The sequence below is a fragment of the Rhinolophus ferrumequinum genome, chromosome 16 (assembly GCF_004115265.2).
Source record: "Rhinolophus ferrumequinum isolate MPI-CBG mRhiFer1 chromosome 16, mRhiFer1_v1.p, whole genome shotgun sequence".
In the NCBI taxonomy this organism is placed as follows: domain Eukaryota; kingdom Metazoa; phylum Chordata; class Mammalia; order Chiroptera; family Rhinolophidae; genus Rhinolophus; species Rhinolophus ferrumequinum.
The window spans coordinates 25,028,418-25,048,907 of NC_046299.1; the positions used below are offsets into that span (position 1 = coordinate 25,028,418).

General features: G+C 41.1%; 1 protein-coding gene across 1 annotated transcript in view; it reads left to right on the forward strand.

Moving 5' to 3' along the window:
* The first annotated feature begins 358 nt into the window (after positions 1 to 358).
* Positions 359 to 20,490, forward strand: part of HPSE2 (heparanase 2 (inactive)) — a 520,430-nt gene continuing 500,298 nt past the window's right edge. Inside the window, exons 1-2 of the mRNA XM_033130730.1 lie at positions 359 to 648; positions 3,555 to 3,712. Coding sequence (XP_032986621.1) covers positions 359 to 648; positions 3,555 to 3,712 — 448 coding nt within the window. The remainder of the gene's footprint in view (positions 649 to 3,554; positions 3,713 to 20,490) is intronic.

Sequence of the window (20,490 nt, forward strand, 5' to 3'; positions counted from 1 at the left end):
TCCAGACCCTAGAGGGTTAAATCAGGAGGGTACAACGCCACCCCTTCCTCCTACTTCCCGCCTCTCCCACCCACCCCCTTACCTTTAAAAAGTTAAAAAATGTCTGCAGTCGAAATCTCTTAAAGGGGCGGTGCTGGTGAACGAGTACTCTTGGCACGAGTCGCTGAGAAGGCTGGCTAGGGGCGTGAGTTCGCTCCACCAGCACCAAAACACAGAAGAAAAAAAAAGAAAAAAAAAGAGAAGGGGGGGAAGGAAGGGAAAAAAAGGGGGGGAAAGCAGACAGACACACACTTTAGATAAGGACAATTAGTCACCAGCGAGACCCTGTAGGAAGAGAGGTTTAAATCAGAGGGATTTAATGAGGGTGCTCTGTGCCTTCCCTGAAGCCATGCCCTCCAGCAGCTCCCGCCCCCCCGCGTGCCTAGCCCCGGTGGCTCTCTTCTTGGCTCTGTTGCTCCATCTCTTCCTTTCCTCCCAAGCTGGAGACAGGAGACCCTTGCCTGTAGACAGAGCTCCAGGTTTGAAGGAAAAGACCCTGATTCTACTTGATGTGAGCACCAAGAACCCAGTCAGGACAGTCCATGAGAACTTCCTCTCTCTGCAGCTGGACCCGTCCATCATTCATGATGGCTGGCTCGATTTCTTAAGGTAAGGCAGGGGCTTCGATGGATCATTTTTTTTAAGTAACAACCCCCACCCCTTCCTATCCCCCATTCCAAAGGGGGAAGAAGAAGAAGAGACTAAGCCAAGCGGATCTCTCAAAGAGAAGAAAGGAGGTTTTCCTCCTCCTGGAATATTTGCTGTGAGGCTGTAACTGGTGATTGAGAAAAGCAGTGTTTTCTATTAAGATGCACATGTTTGCAATGCAGAAGGCATTTCAGAAACTTATCAGTTATGACTGAAAAAATGTTGTGCTTACATATATCCACAATTAGCCTGCCTCCCCGTCTCCTGAAAAAGAAACAAGAGGTTCAGGGCAGTTACAAAAGCGAAGAAAAGGTCTCGAGCAACAAAGACCCGAGAGGAATGGGTGTGTGTATGTGTGTGAGAGTGCGTGTCTGCGTGTGTGTCTGTTCAAGCGGGGATTGCACGAAAGTGGAATTTTCCACGGAAAGATCGTTTCCTCAGTTCTCTCCCACTTCTAGACAGAAAACGAATTTAAGCTGAGGCTTGAGCAGTGGACAACTTGGGTCGGATTAAAAAAATTATTTTATATCTTCCGCTGTCGTCTCCGGACTTCAGGACTTTGTAAGACGCTTTTTATAGACCGAATGGCCCCCCAGTCCCTCCTCCTTAAATCTCTTGCGGTAACTGCATAGTTTAGTTTTTCTTTAAAGAAAAAAAAAATCCTCGCTCCGGTCATAGCATATATAAGGAGAGCGGAAAGGGTCCTAGAAATACTCGGAGGATGTTTGGGAAGTCTGAGCCCGGCACTGGCGGATTAGCAAACCGGAGGTTTGTGATCACGGACCCCCTTACTGTAGGGCTTGTAATCCAATGGGCTCACCGTCTGCTAGGTTACTGTTCAGCAATGAGGCAACCACGATCCCTCCTCATCAGGGACAGAGTTGCAGTGTTAAAAAAGAAAAAAGAAAGAAAGAAAGAAAAGAAAAGAAATCGTCTGCAGTGTTGAATCCAAGTGTCGAGTCTAAAAATTCCCTCCAAATTGGAGCCCCAGCTGTGGGCTCCCGGGAAGAGACCTGAGCGCTCAGTCCCACTCCTCCGCCCTGAGGCCGCGTCTGCCGCGCGTCTTTCGTGAGTATCTTTCACTCCTCGCGAAATTAGAGTTTTGTTTGCGCCGACCCCTCAGCCCTCTGGGTCTCCACGGGCCCCGGACGGGTCAGCGGACGCGGCAGGTAGCGGGAGGCGCAACGTTGGGCGCTCTTCCACGCGGAGCGAGCGTTGCGGGAGGATTGAGTGGCTGCGGCCGCCGCCCGCGAGGCCGTTTCGGTTCCAGCCCGCGCCTCAGCTGGGAGGGCGGGAACAGCTCCGCGCGGCCCGGCGTCCTCCTCCGAAGCTCTTCCGTGCAGCAGAGCGAGTCCCTGAGCTCGTCCCCAGGTGGGGGACGACAGGGGTTTGCCGAAATACAGGCCCACTTGCATTGCACTTCTGCAGCTGCGGGGACTTCTTCAGGATTCTTGTTTTCTTTTTAAAAACCATCCTGTTCGCGCCAAATGCTTGCCGCAGAAAAGATTCTGGAAGTGGGCTTTGCGGAGGAAGGAGCCGTGGCGGGGCGCATCTGCGTTGGTTGTACAGGCTTCCGGACGGACAATGGTTGGAAATGCCGTTTCCGCGGGGCCGGACTGGCGCGGGCGTCCCCTCTGCCCATCGCTGGCCCACGCGACGCCGAGACCTGGAGTCCTCCGCCACCCGACTGCTCCGGGCGGCCAAGACTCTTCTCAGAAGCTCTCCCAAAGCGGAGTCTCGGGTTTTTCCCTCTCGTGTCCACCCACCCCCTTTCTGATACTCTTTCGTTTCTCCATGTGGATTTGGATTTTCAGAACTCCAACCAGCAAAGCGTTGAAAATAACTTACAGCTCTGAAGCTCAACAGCTGATCCCCTTAGCGTTACGAGCCTCTGCAAAGCTCTTCCACCACCCCTTCCCGAAGTAGCTGCAATTGGCTCTTAAAAAAAAAAACAAAAAACTATTAAAGGAAATCCTGAACCTAAATAGACGTAAAAAATGCTATTGTTCTTGTGGTCCTCGAGTTTCCTCCATCACGCAGGTTCCACATTTCGGCAAACTTCACTTTCCCCAGCGCTTCCAAAGGGTCCCAAGTGGGAAGGAGAAAAGATGGAGCCCAACTCGAGGATGGAGGACAGGATGTTACTTTTCCTGAGATCAGGCTGAATTATTTGAGGAGCCAAAGAGCTATTGCCTTTATTATGCGTGGCGGGGCGGGGAGTTCGCAGAACGGCTAGGACTTACCTGGGGGACGGATGCGGATGCTGTAAGGCAGTGGAAAAGGAAAACCAACTTGGGCATTAATAAAAAACGTTAGAATATACTTGATCTCAGGTGCCTGGTCTGAGAAAAAGAAGGCAGGTTGCACCTTCACAGAGGTTGCGGTGCCGCTGGGACGGAGGAAGCAGATCCCGGCTTTCAGCCTAGAGGTTTGGCAGAAGTCGGAGCCCCGCGGTCCGCGCGCTGCGCGTCTCAGTCTGGAGCGCGTTCCCAGTCGTGGCAGGAACCCGCAAAAGCGCTTTAGCCCCGTGTTCTCAGAAGTGTCCCACCACCCCATGCACACTGCCAACAAACACAATCTAACCCTTTGGAAATAAGTACCTTTGGCAAGCAGCGTCGGGGTGTCTGAGGGAGGGGACCACCGCCGGGAGCTGGGCTGCGGAGGCCAGGGCGGGCAGGGGCGCCGGGCTCATGCGAGACGCCGAGGTGCCGTCAGGGGCCCGCGCGGACCGCGGGCCGGGAAAGACACAGACTCCCCTCGTCCCGGCTAAGAAGCCAGCAGAGAGTCGGAGGAGGGTCTTGCTGGGTGCCCTGAGGCCTCTCGCCTTCCCCCGGGATCCTTTCCTCTCTCTTTTTCTACCCCTGCAGCTCCAAGCGTCTGGTGACCCTGGCCCGGGGACTTTCGCCCGCTTTTCTGCGCTTCGGGGGCAAAAGGACCGACTTTCTGCAGTTCCAGAACCTGAGGAACCCGGCGAAAAGCCGCGGGGGGCCCGGTCCGGATTACTATCTCAAAAACTATGAGGATGGTGAGAAACTTGCTTCCCATTCCTGCGCGGGGGGGGGGGGGGGGGAAGTTTGGGGAGTGGGAGCCAGCATTCGCTGGGGGCGTGTGTGGTGGGGGCAGATTTGGAGGAGAGCCTGGTAGAAGCCTCCCCACAGCCCCGAAAAGCTGGTAGCTGCGGACGAGGATACACCCGAGTGTGCAACTCTTGACGTGATTACGCAAAGGGGGCTCGCCAGATTGTCCTGGTTCCGGCTGCCGGCCTTCGGCTGGGCTGCTGAGATCTGAGCCAACGCTAGACAAAACTGGCAGGCTAGTCCAGTGGGAAGAAGATGCAGTGGGTTTCTTGAGAAAATTCAGGCAGGTTCATAAGCTACTAAAGGGTCAGGCTCACTTTTCATTCCTAAAATTCTAGAAAAAAGTGCCTATTTTTCTTATTTCTTGCTTTCTTGAGATGAGAATGCAGCCTTTTTTGGAAACCCCCTCTAAAGTTTTCTGGAACGACCCCTTTTGGTCCCTTGTCGGGGAAGGTTTGAAAATCTCCGCAGTGGGTTCTCTTTCAGATTGTCTAATATCAGAGTCGCATTTTTTTCCTGTTTTAAAATGGGATTGTAAATGCCAGCCTTCTTTCCTGCCAGGATCACTTGAGTTAGGTGTTAAGCTTTGAAAACTCCAGATCCTATTCCTCTGTGAGAGGCCAATCTTTAGGTTTGAACAATCTCATTTTTACTAGGGAAAAAATGAAAATGGCATTGAAAAATTTTTGTTTAGAGGGTTTGCTGTTAATATCTATGAATTTTCTGTGTAGGTAGAGGGACATACTTTCTTTCAAATAGGGAGGATGGGAATTGGTGGGTCCTCACCCACTGAGGCTGTTTAGATTGGATAGAAGAGGCATCAGTGTCCATTCTTGGAGGGCTAACTGTCCTGCTGTTCCTTCTCATAAGTGAGCTATAGTTTTATTTTTAAAGGGTTCATGGACAGTTTCTCAGAGCTCCCTGGATTTTGTTACATCTTGTCTTTATAAATCAGCAAACCAAGGAAATGCCGTTGTATTTTCTGGGGCTTTCACTGAATGGAAATTCTGGAGAGGTAGTGGGATTTATTAATATTTCAAGGGTGGCTGAGCAACGTTTTTTTTTTTAAGTGCCACAATGAAGAAAGAGACCAAGGCTGAGACTTCTTGAGTTTGAAGTGTGACTAGGACTTACTCTTTTATAACATTTGCCAAAGTGTGTAGGTGTTTAAATCTACATCTTTTCAAAGATAAATGCCATTGCCATAAAAATGTGGATTGCAAGTAGATTTTGCTGTCACTCAGCATAAAATGCTGAAAGGTAAAAGATAATCCTGAACAGCAGCTCTGATGGTAATTTGACCCAGGGCCCTATAGCTCCCAGGGTCACTGTCAGCTCTGCGATCAGACACAAGAAGGGAGAATATTAATGGTTTTCCTGATAAAACAGCTCTTCTTCGAATCCATTTGAACTACTTCTTTAGTTTGTAGAAAAACTTGTAAAAGCCCCAGGTACCACTGCGGGGGGAGGGGAAAAAAGGACCATTATAAGTTATAGGAATTGGCCTTTTTCTCCCAAACTTGTACCTAGGATTATATTACTGATTCATTGAGAACATGAGATCAGCTTAAAATGAAGGATACAATTTGCTTCCCTTTGTAAAAGGAGAAAGTGGGCATCTTGGGGAAAAAGGAAATTGGCAAAAGACTGTGCCCATAAAACTTCATAGAATTAAAAAAAAAAACAGAAATGGAAAAGATCTAAGAGATCATCTTCAATCCTCCCACCACTTCAGGGGCCAGTAGAGGATCATTCCAGATGGAATCCTTTTCTTGTTTTGTCCAATCTGGTATTAAATATCTCTAGGAATGTAGTTTTCACCACTCCTGTGGGAGAGAGTTCTTTTGTCCCATAGGTTTTTGCCAGCAAATTTATCCTGAAATTTCCTTTTATAAAAATCCCCTAAGTATTTGTGATTATTCCTCTTTGAATTGTTTTAGACGTCTACCTTTAAAATAATTTCTGTCCTTGGTGTGAATGTCAGCTTCAAAAAAAGGTTTCCTCATAGCTTTTTTTTTTTTTTTATCTAGACTACCTGGATTTAATTCTCTTAAAACTTTCTTTAAAGTCAGTCCTTCCAGACACTAATCTGTTTTATTGCTCCTAGCTGAACCCCTTTTGATTTATGTCTCCCCGGTAATAAGATGCTCTGAACTATATCAGTATTTGAGGCCTTAGCAGAGTTAAAGAGAGTGGGAATGCCCTATTTCTGCCCTTTGATGCTCATACATCCTTAAATCACCCATGTTGTCTTTGTTGTTGCCTTGCAGAATTGAAGGCAAAATTGTTTTTGGTATAGTCTCAGAATTTTGCAAACATTGTACTTCAGTTGTTACTTTTCAATTAGTGATAATTGTCATCATCATGGGCATCTTAAAATAATTAGGTCTTCTTAGTAAATAGTCACTTAGGCGTAAGTACCTTATTAGAAAAAAGATGTATTGACTTAAACGTAATATAGTATAATAACATACATTTTGAGTAATAAGACATACTTACTGGCACATTATGAAACTAAATGATGTAGTGAAGAGAATATGGAGTTTGGACTTAGAAAGCCTGCATTGCAGGCCTGGGTCTGTCACTTATGAAATGCATGGCCCTGGGCTTGCTGCTTCTCTATAACACATGAATGATGATAATACCTGTTGTGCATTGCTTTTGTGAGGGTTTTAAGAGGTAACGTTTGCAAAATATTCTGTCAATTACAAAGCACTATATGAAGGTTAAGAATTCTTACTTTTATTAGTATCAATTTCAGAAAAATTTAAAGTGGGATTAAAGAGTGAACAAGATTTGGTGAGACAGAAGTTTATCCAAAAGAAAAGATAGATTTAGGGAATTGTTTGAGCGGATTGAGAGAATGTAGGGAGAATTGTCTTTACGGAACGGAGGTGGAGAACATAGGGTGGCTTTTTTGTGTGTGTGTGATAATGAGAGAAGAGACTGATCTTTTAGTTTTGTTATATACAAACATACAAAAATGAACTGAATCATTCCAATTTGGGTAAAATATACTTTTCTGGTTAATTTATTCATATTGCTACCTTGATGTGAAATTTTTGTTATTGTTTTCCCCTGAATTAATAGTGCAATTAACAAGTCATGTGGCTTCTATTTTCCAAAGACTTTTTAAAGCATTTCAATGCAACTGCATTTTCTCTTTCTAAACCCACTGCTAATGTATCACTTTGGGAGCTTCTTCAGTTACTTCTTTAATACAGTTATCTATTCCACTCTATGCTTAGGTAACTTGAATTTCATACGAACATGGTGATGATGGAGGAATAAAAATAGGGGTGTTCTTCATACCTTGGAATTTACCCTTTGCCTAACTTCTTCTCTGTTCTGTGATGTTATGCTTTTCTTGCTCCCAACAAAGAAATCTTGGGTTAACCTTTTGTTCATAAGTTTATTTTGCTCCTGTTTACCCCTCTGTGTTACATATTTGGCGTGCTTTATTTGTATGCCTAGCTCTTTACTGTCATAACCATATCCTTAATCGAGATGGATACCATTTATTATGCAAACCAAAACACAGCTTAATATTTCTAAAACATCACATTCATCGTGTCACTTTTTGCCCAAAAACTGATTGTTCTTGGATTGCTTACAGAAAATGTTCAAACTCCTCACCTTGGCATTCAAAACCTTTCACATTTCAATCTCAGCTTACCTTTTTACCCTATAAATATACACCTTTTATTGCAGCCCCACTTGATTTCACTGTCTCCTTTAAGCACTACCTCAACCCCCTACCTTCATTCAGCCAGTATATCTCTCCTTTGAATGCCTTTCTCTTGGCTCTGTTCAAATCTCACCATCTACCCTACCCAATTTCTGAAGGCCTGTAGCAAATGCCCCTTATTTTCACAAACCCTTTCCTGAATAGGTCATTCCATAGTGATATCTTCTTTCTCTGGACTGTTTGTTACTTTTACTCTTTCTGCTGTTCTTTTGGCCACATTTGCCTTGTTTTGCTCTTTAACTTTTCATATATATATTTGTTTTACCTTTCCAACTAGAATGCACATTTTTTATAGGAAGGGACTATATCTAATTATTTGGGATATACATCCCAAAATGTCTAGCATTATGTATGACACATAGTAGAGCTTCAGCAAATATTTTACGTTAGGAAAACTGTTAAAGGCACTGGGAAATGGAGGTGACCAATGAAGGAAATAAATGAATGCATACATGAAGATTCTATTTGTTTTTTTACCTCCTATGCATATTCCCACGCAGTCCATTCTTCATGCCTCGTTTAATGACATTCTTCATTATTTTAACCACGTACACATTATCTTTGGTTGTCTAAATTGTCTTGGTGTCATACGATGCATGAAATCAACTTTAGCACCTGGTTTAAAGCCTTGCACTGGACCCGTATTATTATTATTATTATTATTATTATTATTATTATTTTGTTGCATCTGTTTCTTCTTTGCTTTTTCTTGTTAGCCTTATGTAGTTTCTATGTCTAATTTCCAATTCCTGATTTAATACCGTCTTTTAAAAAATGAAAAATTTTTAAAAATCTCTATCACCTGAAGATTTTCTCTTCAGAGAGCTTCTCAGATTCTAAATGATGAATGTGAATACACTTTGTAAATTCTAAGGCACTATACAACTGTTAGTATTGTTCTTCTTTTTCCAGGAAGTTATTCCAGTTTTAGTGGAGGTGAGGTAATTAATTCTTCTTCTTTCTATTCCCATTCCATTAATCAAGACGTCTGACATAAGAACAGCACAACTGCCAAAATATACATTTACCTTGAACTTATCCACCTTTCATTATTTTATTTCACGTACATGTTTCTTGAAATTCAATTACACTTAAGTATTTATTGATTATCTACTTTGTGTTTAGTTTCATGCTGGACAAAGAATGGCAGAATATCAGAGAAAAAAAAAAGACACTGTCCCAAATCACCATTAGAACACAACAATAATAACTGGTGTAGGCAAGATCCACTAATCAGTGTTAAAATAAGTAAGCAAAATTTTACGGCAAAACAGGATATTTGCATAGCATCAAAGCATCTCTCCCATAATATTTATTAATTATTGTGGTGGTTTTAGCATGTGCCCACAAATTCTTTGATACCTCTCCCTCTGCGAAATGGAGATTGATTTCTCTCACCTTGAGTGTGGTCTGGATTTAATGACTTGCTTCTAAAGAGGAGAGTCTGTAAAGAGGAAAATGTTAACTTCACGGTGGAGAAACTGACATCGTTTTAGCAAAGTGATGAAGGTGAACATCAGCAAATAAGTCATATTGATGTTATGTATTCCCTGATAGGATGTGATCAGAAGGGCATTTCACTTGTGTGATAGTCTTTCCCCAAATTCATATCTCTGTGTAGATACGAGAAAACACTAATCAAACCCAAATTGGACACGCTACAAAATACCTGACCTGTACCCTTCAAAAGACACTGCCAATCCCTGTTGTCAATGAACTAATAGCTTAGTGAGATAATGTTTGTACTGATAAAACTGAAGAGTAACACAAAGTCAATATAGAATGAAGTGCTAAGTATAACATAATAGTTTGCCAGGGTGTAATGTAACAGGAAAAGTAGAGATGGATGCTGGCCAGACTCAGGTGGGAGTTAGGTTAGGCCTTTTAAAAGATGGGTAGCTTTTGGAGAGGTAGAGATGAGAAGAGAGGACACGTAATTCAAAAGGGCATGAAGCAAAGCCTAGGTATGTGTTTGGGCAGTGAAGAGACCACCCTGGCTTCTGCATAGAAGGTACAGGTTAGAAAGTATCTTAGTTCACATTGCTAGACCCATGTCAAAATTTTTTTATAGAAGCCTATTTGCACATTTTTCTTAATTCAGAAATGTATATATATATATATATATTTGTTGTTGTTGTTGTTTGTTTGTTTTTGTTTTATGTTTTTTTTAAGGATGAGGCTATTTTCTTTCTTTCTTTTTTTTATTTGGGAATACTAGGGAACTGTGTTTCTCCAGGGCCCATCAGCTCCAAGTTGTTGTTCTTCAATCTAGTTGTGGAGGGCGTGGCCCACCATCCCATGTGGGAATCAAACCGGCAACCCTGTTGTTCAGAGCTCATGCTTTCACAAACTGAGCCATCTGGCTGCTGCAGAAATGTTTATAATTAAAAAAATATATATAAAAAATAAAGTACGTTCAAAATTAGATAAGAAAAGCTCATATTGCTAGAAATATGTCGAAATCAGGTTTTAAGAAGTTCTAATGTATTTCTGTTAGCTCCAAAATATGTAATTAATAAAGAGGAAGAAGAAAGTACATCTGTGAGGGAAAAGGTTGGTTGGATACATCCAGATCAGATTATGAGAATCTTGCATTTTAGGCACATTAAAATGGAATTGGCCCCATAGGAAAATAAAGGCCGTTGTAAGTTGTTCTACTTCTTTGGAGAAGGGGAGGACACATTTTCAATGTGAGCAATGTCCCTTGCCTTCTCCCATTCTCCTTTTCTAAAGTACTGCATATGTTCATGTACTCTCTAGCTAGTGTGTTATAACTGCCCTTGGTCAGACTTGAGCAATGAAACATGACTGAAAGATAATTTAAAATTGAATTATTAATTTGCTTCTTACATTACAGGGTATATAAAATAAAGTTTTAGAATTTGCTTGATGATTTTTAGGTTACCCTTCTTTTACAGAGTAAAAATGGGCTAGTATTTTATAATATTCATTCACTCATGAATTTCCTCATTTAATATTGTATTAAAGGATGCATTTTATATCATGTTTGAAATCTGGGTCCTGAGTGCTAGCTGCAGCTCACTCTACCCCTGTGAATTTGAATGTGGTATCTCACAAAGATGTAGTCATCATGTCATTTAGTCACTATTTAGTTATTGTGGCCATCTGTATAGTGCTAGAAGCAGTAGCGATCAGGATATTCTGGTCTGTTGCTTGTAGAGGTGGCTTAATTAATTTCAGTGAATCAAAAAGTATAGTAAATATACCTTTCAGTCTCAACCACATCTGTATGATTCACACCTGGTCATTGGGGCCTAAAGTAATTCACAAACAGTTGTGTGTTCCCTTATATCACTTTGGTATTGGTTACTATTGCCAAAACCAAATATCAATATTTTTCTTGCCAAATTTATTTAAATTCTCTCTCCTCTTCTCCCAGTTCTGGTGGTATGGGCACCTCATGAAGAAAAGAAGTTTCTTTCAAAATTCCCTGGCCTGTTCAGCTTGCCAGTCACATGGTCTGGGCTCCAGGTGTCAAGAGCCTCTTCTGAGAATCCTTCATCAAAATGGATTAGATATTAAGAATCTTAACTTCAGTGCTTCTTAGTGCCTTAATCAAGTGTTCAGCTGTTTCAGCCTATGAGGCAACGGATTGGAACTCTGAGCAGTGTGTGTGTGCGGGGAGGGGTTAGGGAGGAAAGAGAGAGAATGAATATAGTCTGAGCATGAAATAATTCGGTGTGTTTTATTTCTTGCACTTCTCCATGATGGTGATGTAGGCAAAGTAAATATACTTTTCTAGACTAGTGGCTAGTGCTGTAGAAGGTGTAGTAGCTAGTTGAACTCCTTGGTCCTTTGGTTTCATGATTTGACTGAGTTGGATTCAATTCTGTTCAGTTTTCTTCACTTTAGTAGAGTGAAGAACTGTAATTTTTCTTAATTCAATAAACATTTTTTGATTCCCCAACTATATGCCAAGCTTAGTGCTAGATATTGGGGCTACTAAGAGGAATAAAACATGAACTGTATCCTTAAAGTGCTCTGGTCTTACATATTCAGTAGAATTTTACAATGGTCTCCAGTATTAGTGCTCTACTTTAGTCAGACTAATCTTTGCTCTGTCCCTCCACTTTGCACATACGATAATCTCCACTTTGAACTCTCATCTTCCCTCCTGAATTAAAAATTTCACTTGTCCTTCAAGCTCTGCTCAAGTTCCCTTTTTCATTCAGCCTTTTGTTAAGCCAATCTCCATTAGTCTCTTCTCATTTTCTGATTTTTTCTGAAATTTTTCTCTAAATACTCAATCTAATTTAGTCCAAGTGCCCCAGAATTTATGTTTGATTGACTTAAGCAGACATCATTTTTATCTCTAGGAATTTACAATCAAACATGCTGGCATTGAAACATACATAAATCCATAAAGAGATAACCATCACATGGGACAGACACATTAAATCAAAGTATTTATGTTATTTACAAACCTTAATGCATGTGTTTTTTCTATTAGTATGGCAAAGAATGAAGAATGAAAAATATAAGCTGCATATTTAGAAAAGATGGGGTGCATATATGCATCTGTATGCTTGTATCGAGGGAGTTGGGGATAAACCACTACCTCATTTTTACTTACTCTTGAAAGGCAAAAACACGTTGGAAGGTGAGATTAGAAAGCTGGGAAAGGAAAATTGCCCAGATTTGGGGCATTGTCTCTGAAATACTACGGAAGAATGCATGTTTCTCTGCAGCTTAATAATAGTAATATAATAATATTGCCTAACATTATTGAATGCTTATTATGTGCAAGCAATTTACATGCATTAACATATGTAATCCTTTTAGCGACCCTATGAGGAAAGTACTGTTTTTCCCATTTAACAAATGGGGGAAACTGAGACAGAGTGTTTAAGTAGCTTGCTGAAGACCACCCAGCTAATGTCTTGTGCTCAAACAGGTGCTCAATGACATCAGTCATTAAACTTACAGGCTTAAATAGAGCCTCTGCTATGAGCTTCCCAAGGAGGCTTTGATGTTAGTCTCAGTTCTTCTACTAATTAACTGTGTGCCGTTGGGCAACTCGTTAACCCTCCTAAAGCCTTCCTTATCTATAAAATGAAGAAAATTGACTACATTGTCTATATGTGACGTCTGATTCTAAGATTCTGCAAGTTAAAGATTTCCTTAGACACATAAGACATGAAGGAAATAATAGCAGCAAGAATAGGATATTTTCAAAGGTTAAAGGATGTAGAACAAGCTGTAAGAGCTATAGGAGTTCAGAGCAGGAGGTTAAGGGAGAGCTGGAATAGTCAGGACAGGTGCCTGGGAGGGGTCTTGACCTGGCCTTAAGGGTGAATAATAATAATAATAATAATAATAATAACAACTACTGTTTGTTGAGCACTTACTGTGTTTTACATATGTTATCTCCTTTAATTCTTAACTCAAGTTGCTGAGAAACATTGCGTGCATATGTGTGTGTGTATGAAGAAACTGAGACTCAGAAAAGACATGTGCCTTACTCAAGGTCATACAGATGAGTAGTTGGTAGAACCAGGATTAGTTCCCAGTCCTATTCTGTCTTCACCATGCTTAGATAAGAGAGGGATCCAGTCTTGAATTCATTCATTATTTCATTTATTCATTCATTTATCTATTGAGCACTCCAAAGCCCTAACCTAAGCATTGTAGAGCATTAAAAGAATATGTGCCATAGGCCTTTCCATGAGGGTATTTGAAGGTCTTATGGGTTAGGACAAAGTAGTTGTTAGGTACCACAATGAAAGAATAATCATAGAGAGACACATGAACAATTGAAAGACATAGAGAGACACATGAACACTTGGTGACATATTGAAGGAATGGAACAACGATTGATGTGATATGAGATAGAACTTATTAGTTTCTCAGGAAAGGACGTGTATTTTGGAAGCAGACGCATTGAAGAGAATAATAGAAATGAATCAACAGTTATTGATGTAAGGGAAATGGCAGGGGAAAAAAGCATTAAAATAAGAATATTTAAAAAGAATATTACCATCAAATTGTTAGGAAATTTTAGAATTAGTTTATTTTTTATTTATAAACTGGAACCATACTCTGCCTTATTCTTCCCTCAAGTTCTAAGCCCAGTGAAATCTTGCAAAGGCTAAAGGGAACTGATAAGAGTGAGGTTTCAAGAAAAGCCTTCCTTCACCCCGCTCTCTTGTATTCTTTCTCTTTGAACTGAGATTTTGTTAAATTCAAGCAGAGAATACTTTTATAGCCACTTAGAATGAAGAAACCAAGAAGCAAAGAGGTTATATATTCTACATTAAGTCTCAGGGGTTATTTAAGTAACTGTACTGGTAAGTGGCGGAGCTGTGGTTGGATTCAGGACAGTCTCACTCCAAAGTTGGTGATTTTCACTGCCCCTATTATAACATAACATAACAGTACAATGTTCCTTATTCTTCTACCAGGACAGCATCAAAGGTCTTTTCTCTAGGGGTTTATATTAGCTTGAGTCTCATTGGAAAGTTTGAGAATGGGGCTCAATGAAAATCATTGTTTCCCTTTTGGCTGTTTCCATCTGTTTGGGCATTCATCACCTCACACCTATTCTGTCGCCTCTCTCTCAGGGAACTGGCTTCCCTGTCTCCAGCCTCTCTCCACCCTGCTGTCTGATTAATCTTTCTGAAACACCACAGTCCTCCTGTCACTGCCCAGCTAGAAAACTTCAGGGACATCCCTTGTCCGCTAACTCAAGTTCTCTCCATTCTTCTCCACTTTTCCAAGGCCCTCTAGAGTTAACCCGTCCTTCTTGGACAGCTTCTTCTCCTACCCACAGGAACCTGAGTCTATTCACAAACAAATGGTGTAGCTTTCTTTCACAAAGTCCTACTCTGCCATTCTTTATAGTTCTCACCCTTTGGATCCCCCCACCCTAGTTCCATCATATGTCTGCTCCCTTTCTATCCATTTCTGAATTCTTCCTCTTTCAAAGCCCTGCTTAAAATTGTCCTCCTTGTAAATGAATTCTTCACCATCTCAGCTCAAAGTGTTCATTCATTCACTCATTCATTCAACATTTATTGAGCCTGAATTTCTAAGGCACTTATTGTCTAAAAATCACTTTGGCTGTTTTTATAGTTTGCCTTATGTCTCAGATATTTTTTTGTGTAGGTTCATGTAGACTTGGCTTTACCCACTGTGAGAGGAGTGATTACATCATTTCTGTTGTTTCTGTAACATCTAGTAGAGTGACTTTTGCATAGTAGTTCTTCAGTAAATATTCGTTGACTGATTATTTGCTGTTTATTTGGTAGCTTAATATGCTAAAAGGAATAACCTCTCTTCCGTTCATTGTTTCTGCTTTTTAAAAAATTCATAGGATATTTCTAGTTAATGTTTAAATTTTTAATTCGTATTTTTACTTTTACATTTATGCTTTCTATTTACTTTATTAATTACTAATGTAATGCATGCTCATTAATACACATTCAGTATTACATATGTCAAGTTACCCCCAATCCCACACCATACCACTTATAGCAGTTTGGCATGTATCTTTTTAGACATTTTTCTATGCATACAGATATATATCAAATTTTGAATATATAAATGGGATCATATTGTTGTATAATTTACTTACCTAGATAATCTTTTAGTCAATAGTTATAGTCTGTTTTTCAGTGGCTAAAGAATAATCCATATGTGAGTGAGCTATAATTTAACCATTCGCTTCAACTTTTTCTTTGGTACATTTTAGCAAGCACCTCTCTTTTGCTATTTGTCTAGTTTCCAAAAAAGCAGTGCTGTAGTACCATAATTCTTTCTCCAAATTGGAACTTGCTCTAAATTACTTATTTTCCCCTAACATCTTTTTAAATACCCTTATCCATTTTAATCCTTTTAGTTATAATATATTCTTTGAACAAATAGCAAGAAAAAAGCCACAGCAAAACTAACCCTGTGCATCAAAGTATGGTTTCCTTTAGTAAAACAAGTACTTTGTAAAGTTTTGGATACAGATGGAAAGTGACACTAAAAGTATTTTGACTTTTTGTTCAAATAGTATATCCCCGTGTGATTTGAAAGCAATCCTGACTGAGGATTTCTTGATTCTCTTTGAATGTCACTCATCTCGTTAAAGCGGCTTTGTGAACTTGAATACTAGTCAGCTGAAGAATAGAGATTTATAAAAAGACCTGGCATATGTTTTGTTAGAAACGGATTAAAGAAGTCATAAGGTAGTCATTTTTGAATAGCTCCCTAATCAATCGTTCGTAGGAGAAAAATAATTACACTTTGAATTTGTAATGTTCTTTAAAGATTATAAAAACTCCTCTGATCCTCACAGAAACTGTGGATAGTTAGTCTTTTTTTAAATTTTGGCATTTCCATTTTATAAATGAGAAAACAGACTCAAAGTAGTTGCTCAGAGTAACATGGCTTTTAAGTGGCAGAGCTGGAATTAGAATTCAGTGCTTCTGCCTTCACGCCTGACCCTCTTAAATGTGGTATCGAGGTAATAATCCCTTTGCTCCACTGTCGTGAACCAGGGGATACTTGTGCTCCGTGGTGGTTGGGTCAATTTGAAACAGGTTCTCTGGGAGGCTAGAGTGGATTTTTGTGAGAAGCCTTGTTTGCTTGTAAGTGTGCTGGGGTCCAGGTTAGTCCCAGACGTTCGCATCTTTTGTTCTTTACTGACAAACTCCTGAAGAGGCTGCAGCATGCCGTTCTTGGATTTGTAGCACCTGAATCGCAGACTCCCTTGATACTGGGCTCCAATCCCGGGGTGAGGTTAGAACCAGCCCAGAGAATGGGACACAGGGGTCTTTGAGGGCACTCCAGGGGGTGCTAATATCCCCGAGGAGACTTTCACCAAGAATTTCAAAGCCTTTTAAATGCAAACATGCATTAACTATCACAGTGCACCCAGCCAGAGAGAGGAGGAGTCTGTTTCATTTACCACTGAAGGAGGCCCATCGTGAGTAAGTAAGCCGAGGAGCTGGAAATAGAACATGAGCTTTTTGGTGACATAGTCACCGAACCATGCAAACCTAAAAAAATCTTTGTAATCAACATTGAGATAAATCTCTGTGTATTAGTCATTGTCCTGGTAGGTACGATGTTTTCATCTGGGTATTTATTTCCTTGCAGTTGTTGAAAACCAAGATGGTGGACTTATTTGTCCACCCATTATGAATCCCCTTGGAGGAGTAGACTCAGGTTAAATCTAGTGAGGTGTAGATTCAAAAGGGACAGCATACAGGCCAGTCTGAGCCAAGTTAAAATCCACAGGTGAAACTAAACACGTAACCTAAAACCATTAGGAAAATAAATGCTATTGTTTCATAGAACATTTCTAGAAGCAAATGAATGGCACCCCAGTCCAAAGGTCAGGATTTTCAACAACTTGCAGCAGAAAACTTACACTTATTAAATGTCTTCACTAGGGGTTTTTGTGTTAGTGGATGACTGAGGTCTTTTGTTTCTTCTGTTTTCCTCATGGCAATAAGGTTGAAATTTAGCAAGCTTTCAAAATGAAATTTCTCATAGAAGTTATAACCGCAGGTTTTAAGTTTTCATCACCTAAATGTGGAACAGAACGATTGAAAACTTGGGGGGAGGGGACGAGAGTGGAGGACACATGTGGTGTGTGTCAAGAATCAGTATAAATCAGGAAGGTGTGGTCAGGGGGATTTCCTGTGTTACAGAACCGCTGAAATAGTGTTCCCCCACCCTGCATCAGTACATTCCAAATGAAGGTGCTGGCCTTTTGTGACACCTTGCAGAGATGGTTTGCCCCTTACCTGACACACACAGTTTCCTTGAAGCTTCAATCAACAGTTTGCTGCTAGGGGAAACTCATCTTGGGGATAATGTGTTCTTTGATTGTGTCCTTTCTTTTGTGCCTCATGAGTTTGGCAGGTACCTACCTGTAGGATGGGGCCAGACCAGCACATGTGAACTTGTTCCTTTTTATCCCTGCTGTAGAATAATTCATTTCCAGGTTTCAGGTATAATAATAACTACCAATTATTGAGCACTTATACATCCTAAGTAATGGTCCAAAAGCTTTTCAAAGGTGATCAGATTTTCTCCTTACAGCCCCATGAGGCAGGTACTATTAATGACTCATTTGATAGAAGGAGGTTAGTCAGTGGGGGAGCTTTAAAAGATATTGGGTCCTGGGCCAGTTAAATCACTCTCGGGTAGAGCTGAGGCACTGTGACTTTTACCATCTCCCCAGGTGTTTCTAAAGTGCACACCAGGGTAAGAACCTCTGAGTGAAGTGGTTTGTCTAAGGTACCCTAGCTGGCCTGTTGTGGAGCTCACATCTAGACTGTCTGAATCTAAAGTTCAGGCATAGACAAATTCTGCTGTAGTGCTGCCTAAACATTAAGGTGCATGTGAGTCACCAGGGGTCTAGTTAAAAATGAGAGTCTGCATTTCTAACAAACTCCCAGGTCTTCCCGTACTGCTGGTCTGGGGACCATACTTGTAGTTGCAGGGTTTGCTACTGGAGACTAACATTACTGTCTGTGGGAGTCAGAAGGAGAAAATGTTCACCCAAAGGCAGCAGCACGGTTGGGTAATGGGAGGGGCTTCTCATCCATTGTACTAGAGTGATGAAAGCGGGGTCATGTGCTGATTACATAAACTTGTGAGGGTTTTCCTAGGGCTAAATACCCTATTTCACATTACTTCGCTGTTCCTGAGAACCCTCGGAACTTCAAGACTACAGTGAAACTTCACTTGTTGAGACGTTTTCTTCTGTCAGGTAGGGATGTGGGTTGTAATGGCTAAATTGATCGGCTTTCAAAACGCTTTCCTCTTTTTCTTCAAGGAGGCTGAAACAGGAGTTGAGGTAGATGAGAAATTACAAGAAATCCATGGATTTGCGGTGAAATGCTCCTACTATGTTGTTATGCGGGAGACCCTGCTCGCTGCGCCATGTGTCGTGTGGGGTGGCCTAGGGGATCTCAGCTCCCGCTCCCCACATAAGAACGCAGGATGTGGCTAGGCCAAAAAGGAACACCCATGGAGCCATAGATAGGGGAGTCATGCCACTATAGTCTCACTGGAGGCTGGAGTCACACGACGTGTGACCTGCTGTCTGCTTTGCTGCCAACCGACCGACTCCCACTCCCCAGTGCAGCCGCGGCAGTTATATCAGTGGGCAATTGGCTAACCTGCTACAGCTGACGGCCATCTACTAGCCGAGCCAGCACCTTTCCACGTGAGGCCGAGAGCCTGGAAACTGCTCTCCGGAGCTTTGTCCCCAGATATGTAATATAATATCTTGTTAACATTGCAATATGCTCTCCCTATAGGGTATTAAAATGAAAGGGATATAGTCCTTGCTCTGATAGAACTTACACTTTTGAGGGGAAAATGACATAAAATAGATAATGATATGGTAGCAATATGAATAGAAAGATTACAGAGAAGGAAGCAGTAAACTTTACCTGAGGGAGTTGAGGAAGACTTCATAGGTGTCACCAGACAAATTTAGTTTTGTTATTATTTCCGATTGTTGTAAATGTTTTTAAGAGTTTAGGCTATTAGACCATTGCTGAGATTCTTCGTTTCCTCTTTATTACAGAATGGTTTTACAATTTTGAGATTAAGGGTCCAGGTGATTCACATCAATTGCATGCATAAAAAAGTTGACATTAAATGTATTTTCTTCTGGAAACAACAATATTAGTGACATCATCAGCCTAGATTTATTGAGCCCTTCCAAGGTGCTACAAGCATCGTCTCATTTAATCTTTTTTTTAACAGCTTTATTGAGCTATAATACATTCCATACAATTCACATACCATTTAAAGTATACACTTCAGTGGCTTTTAGTTTGTTCACTGAGTTGTGCCGCCATCACCACTATCTACTTTAGAACACTTAGAACATTTTCATTACTCCAAAAGGAAGCTTTGCACCCCTTAGTGTATCTCCCCCAAAGGGACCCCCTCACCTAACCTAGACAAGCACTACTATCACCATCCAAATCTCTGCGTTTTGCTATTCTGGATATTCCATGTGAATGGAAAGAGGAAGTTGAGGCTGAGAGAGGTAAATCTCTTAGATAAGGCCGCAATGCTACCAAGACGCAGAGCTAGGGTTTTGTACCCAGTCCATGCCCCTCACCCCACTTCTGGCAGGCAGTTTGACTCTAGCACTTGAGTCCTGATGCTTCCTTCAGATTACTTAGACTAAAAAAGTGAACCCAGAGCAAAAATGCTTGAGAGAGAACATAAACTTCTAAGCCTGTTTTATTGGTTCTGGCTATTAACGTGGCATTGTGTAAGGTATTTACCTCAAACTTAAGTTGTGTATGGGGACTCATGCCTCAAAGGAACAGTCTTTTTTCCTTTGCCAGAAACTCAGTGAAATAGGATGCTTTCCTTTGGTCCTGGACACGGTGGTCTTAGCCCGTGGAGGGATGGAGCCCATGGTTAGAAGTGATCTATTTAGTCATCGTATGATTCTTTATCAAAGATTGTTTATAAAGGAGTTCATTACTGACCTTTTCAGAGAATTGTTTTTCTTCTTCTTACTGAAGTGTAATGACCTAAAATAGTTTACCCCAAGGATATCTTTTCCTCTTCTCTGCGTTTTAGATTTTGCCTAGAAGTCTAATTTTTCTTAAGATAGAAAAGGTTCCCCCTTATATTGAGACCTGACCTTTTCCCTATAAAGGAATGTTTCTTTTAGTTCATGAGTATAATGAAACCTTTTTTGCAATGCCAGCCAACTATCTTTTTTGCCTGTTTAACTGCCCTTAGTATTTCTCACTTTCTCTTTGGTCTTACTGTCACTCTCCTATTCCAGGCCTTCTACTAAAATGATAACCTCTTATTTGGTGTCAGTGGTCCTAACTTCTCTGAAAGAAGGAAACAAACTGTTCTTGAGCACCTACCTCCTGAAAGGCAATTTACGTTATTTCTCATTTAATCCTCACAAGAACTCTACCAGGCAAGTTTCCCAAATACCACCATTTAAAGATGAGGAAACTGAAGATCAAG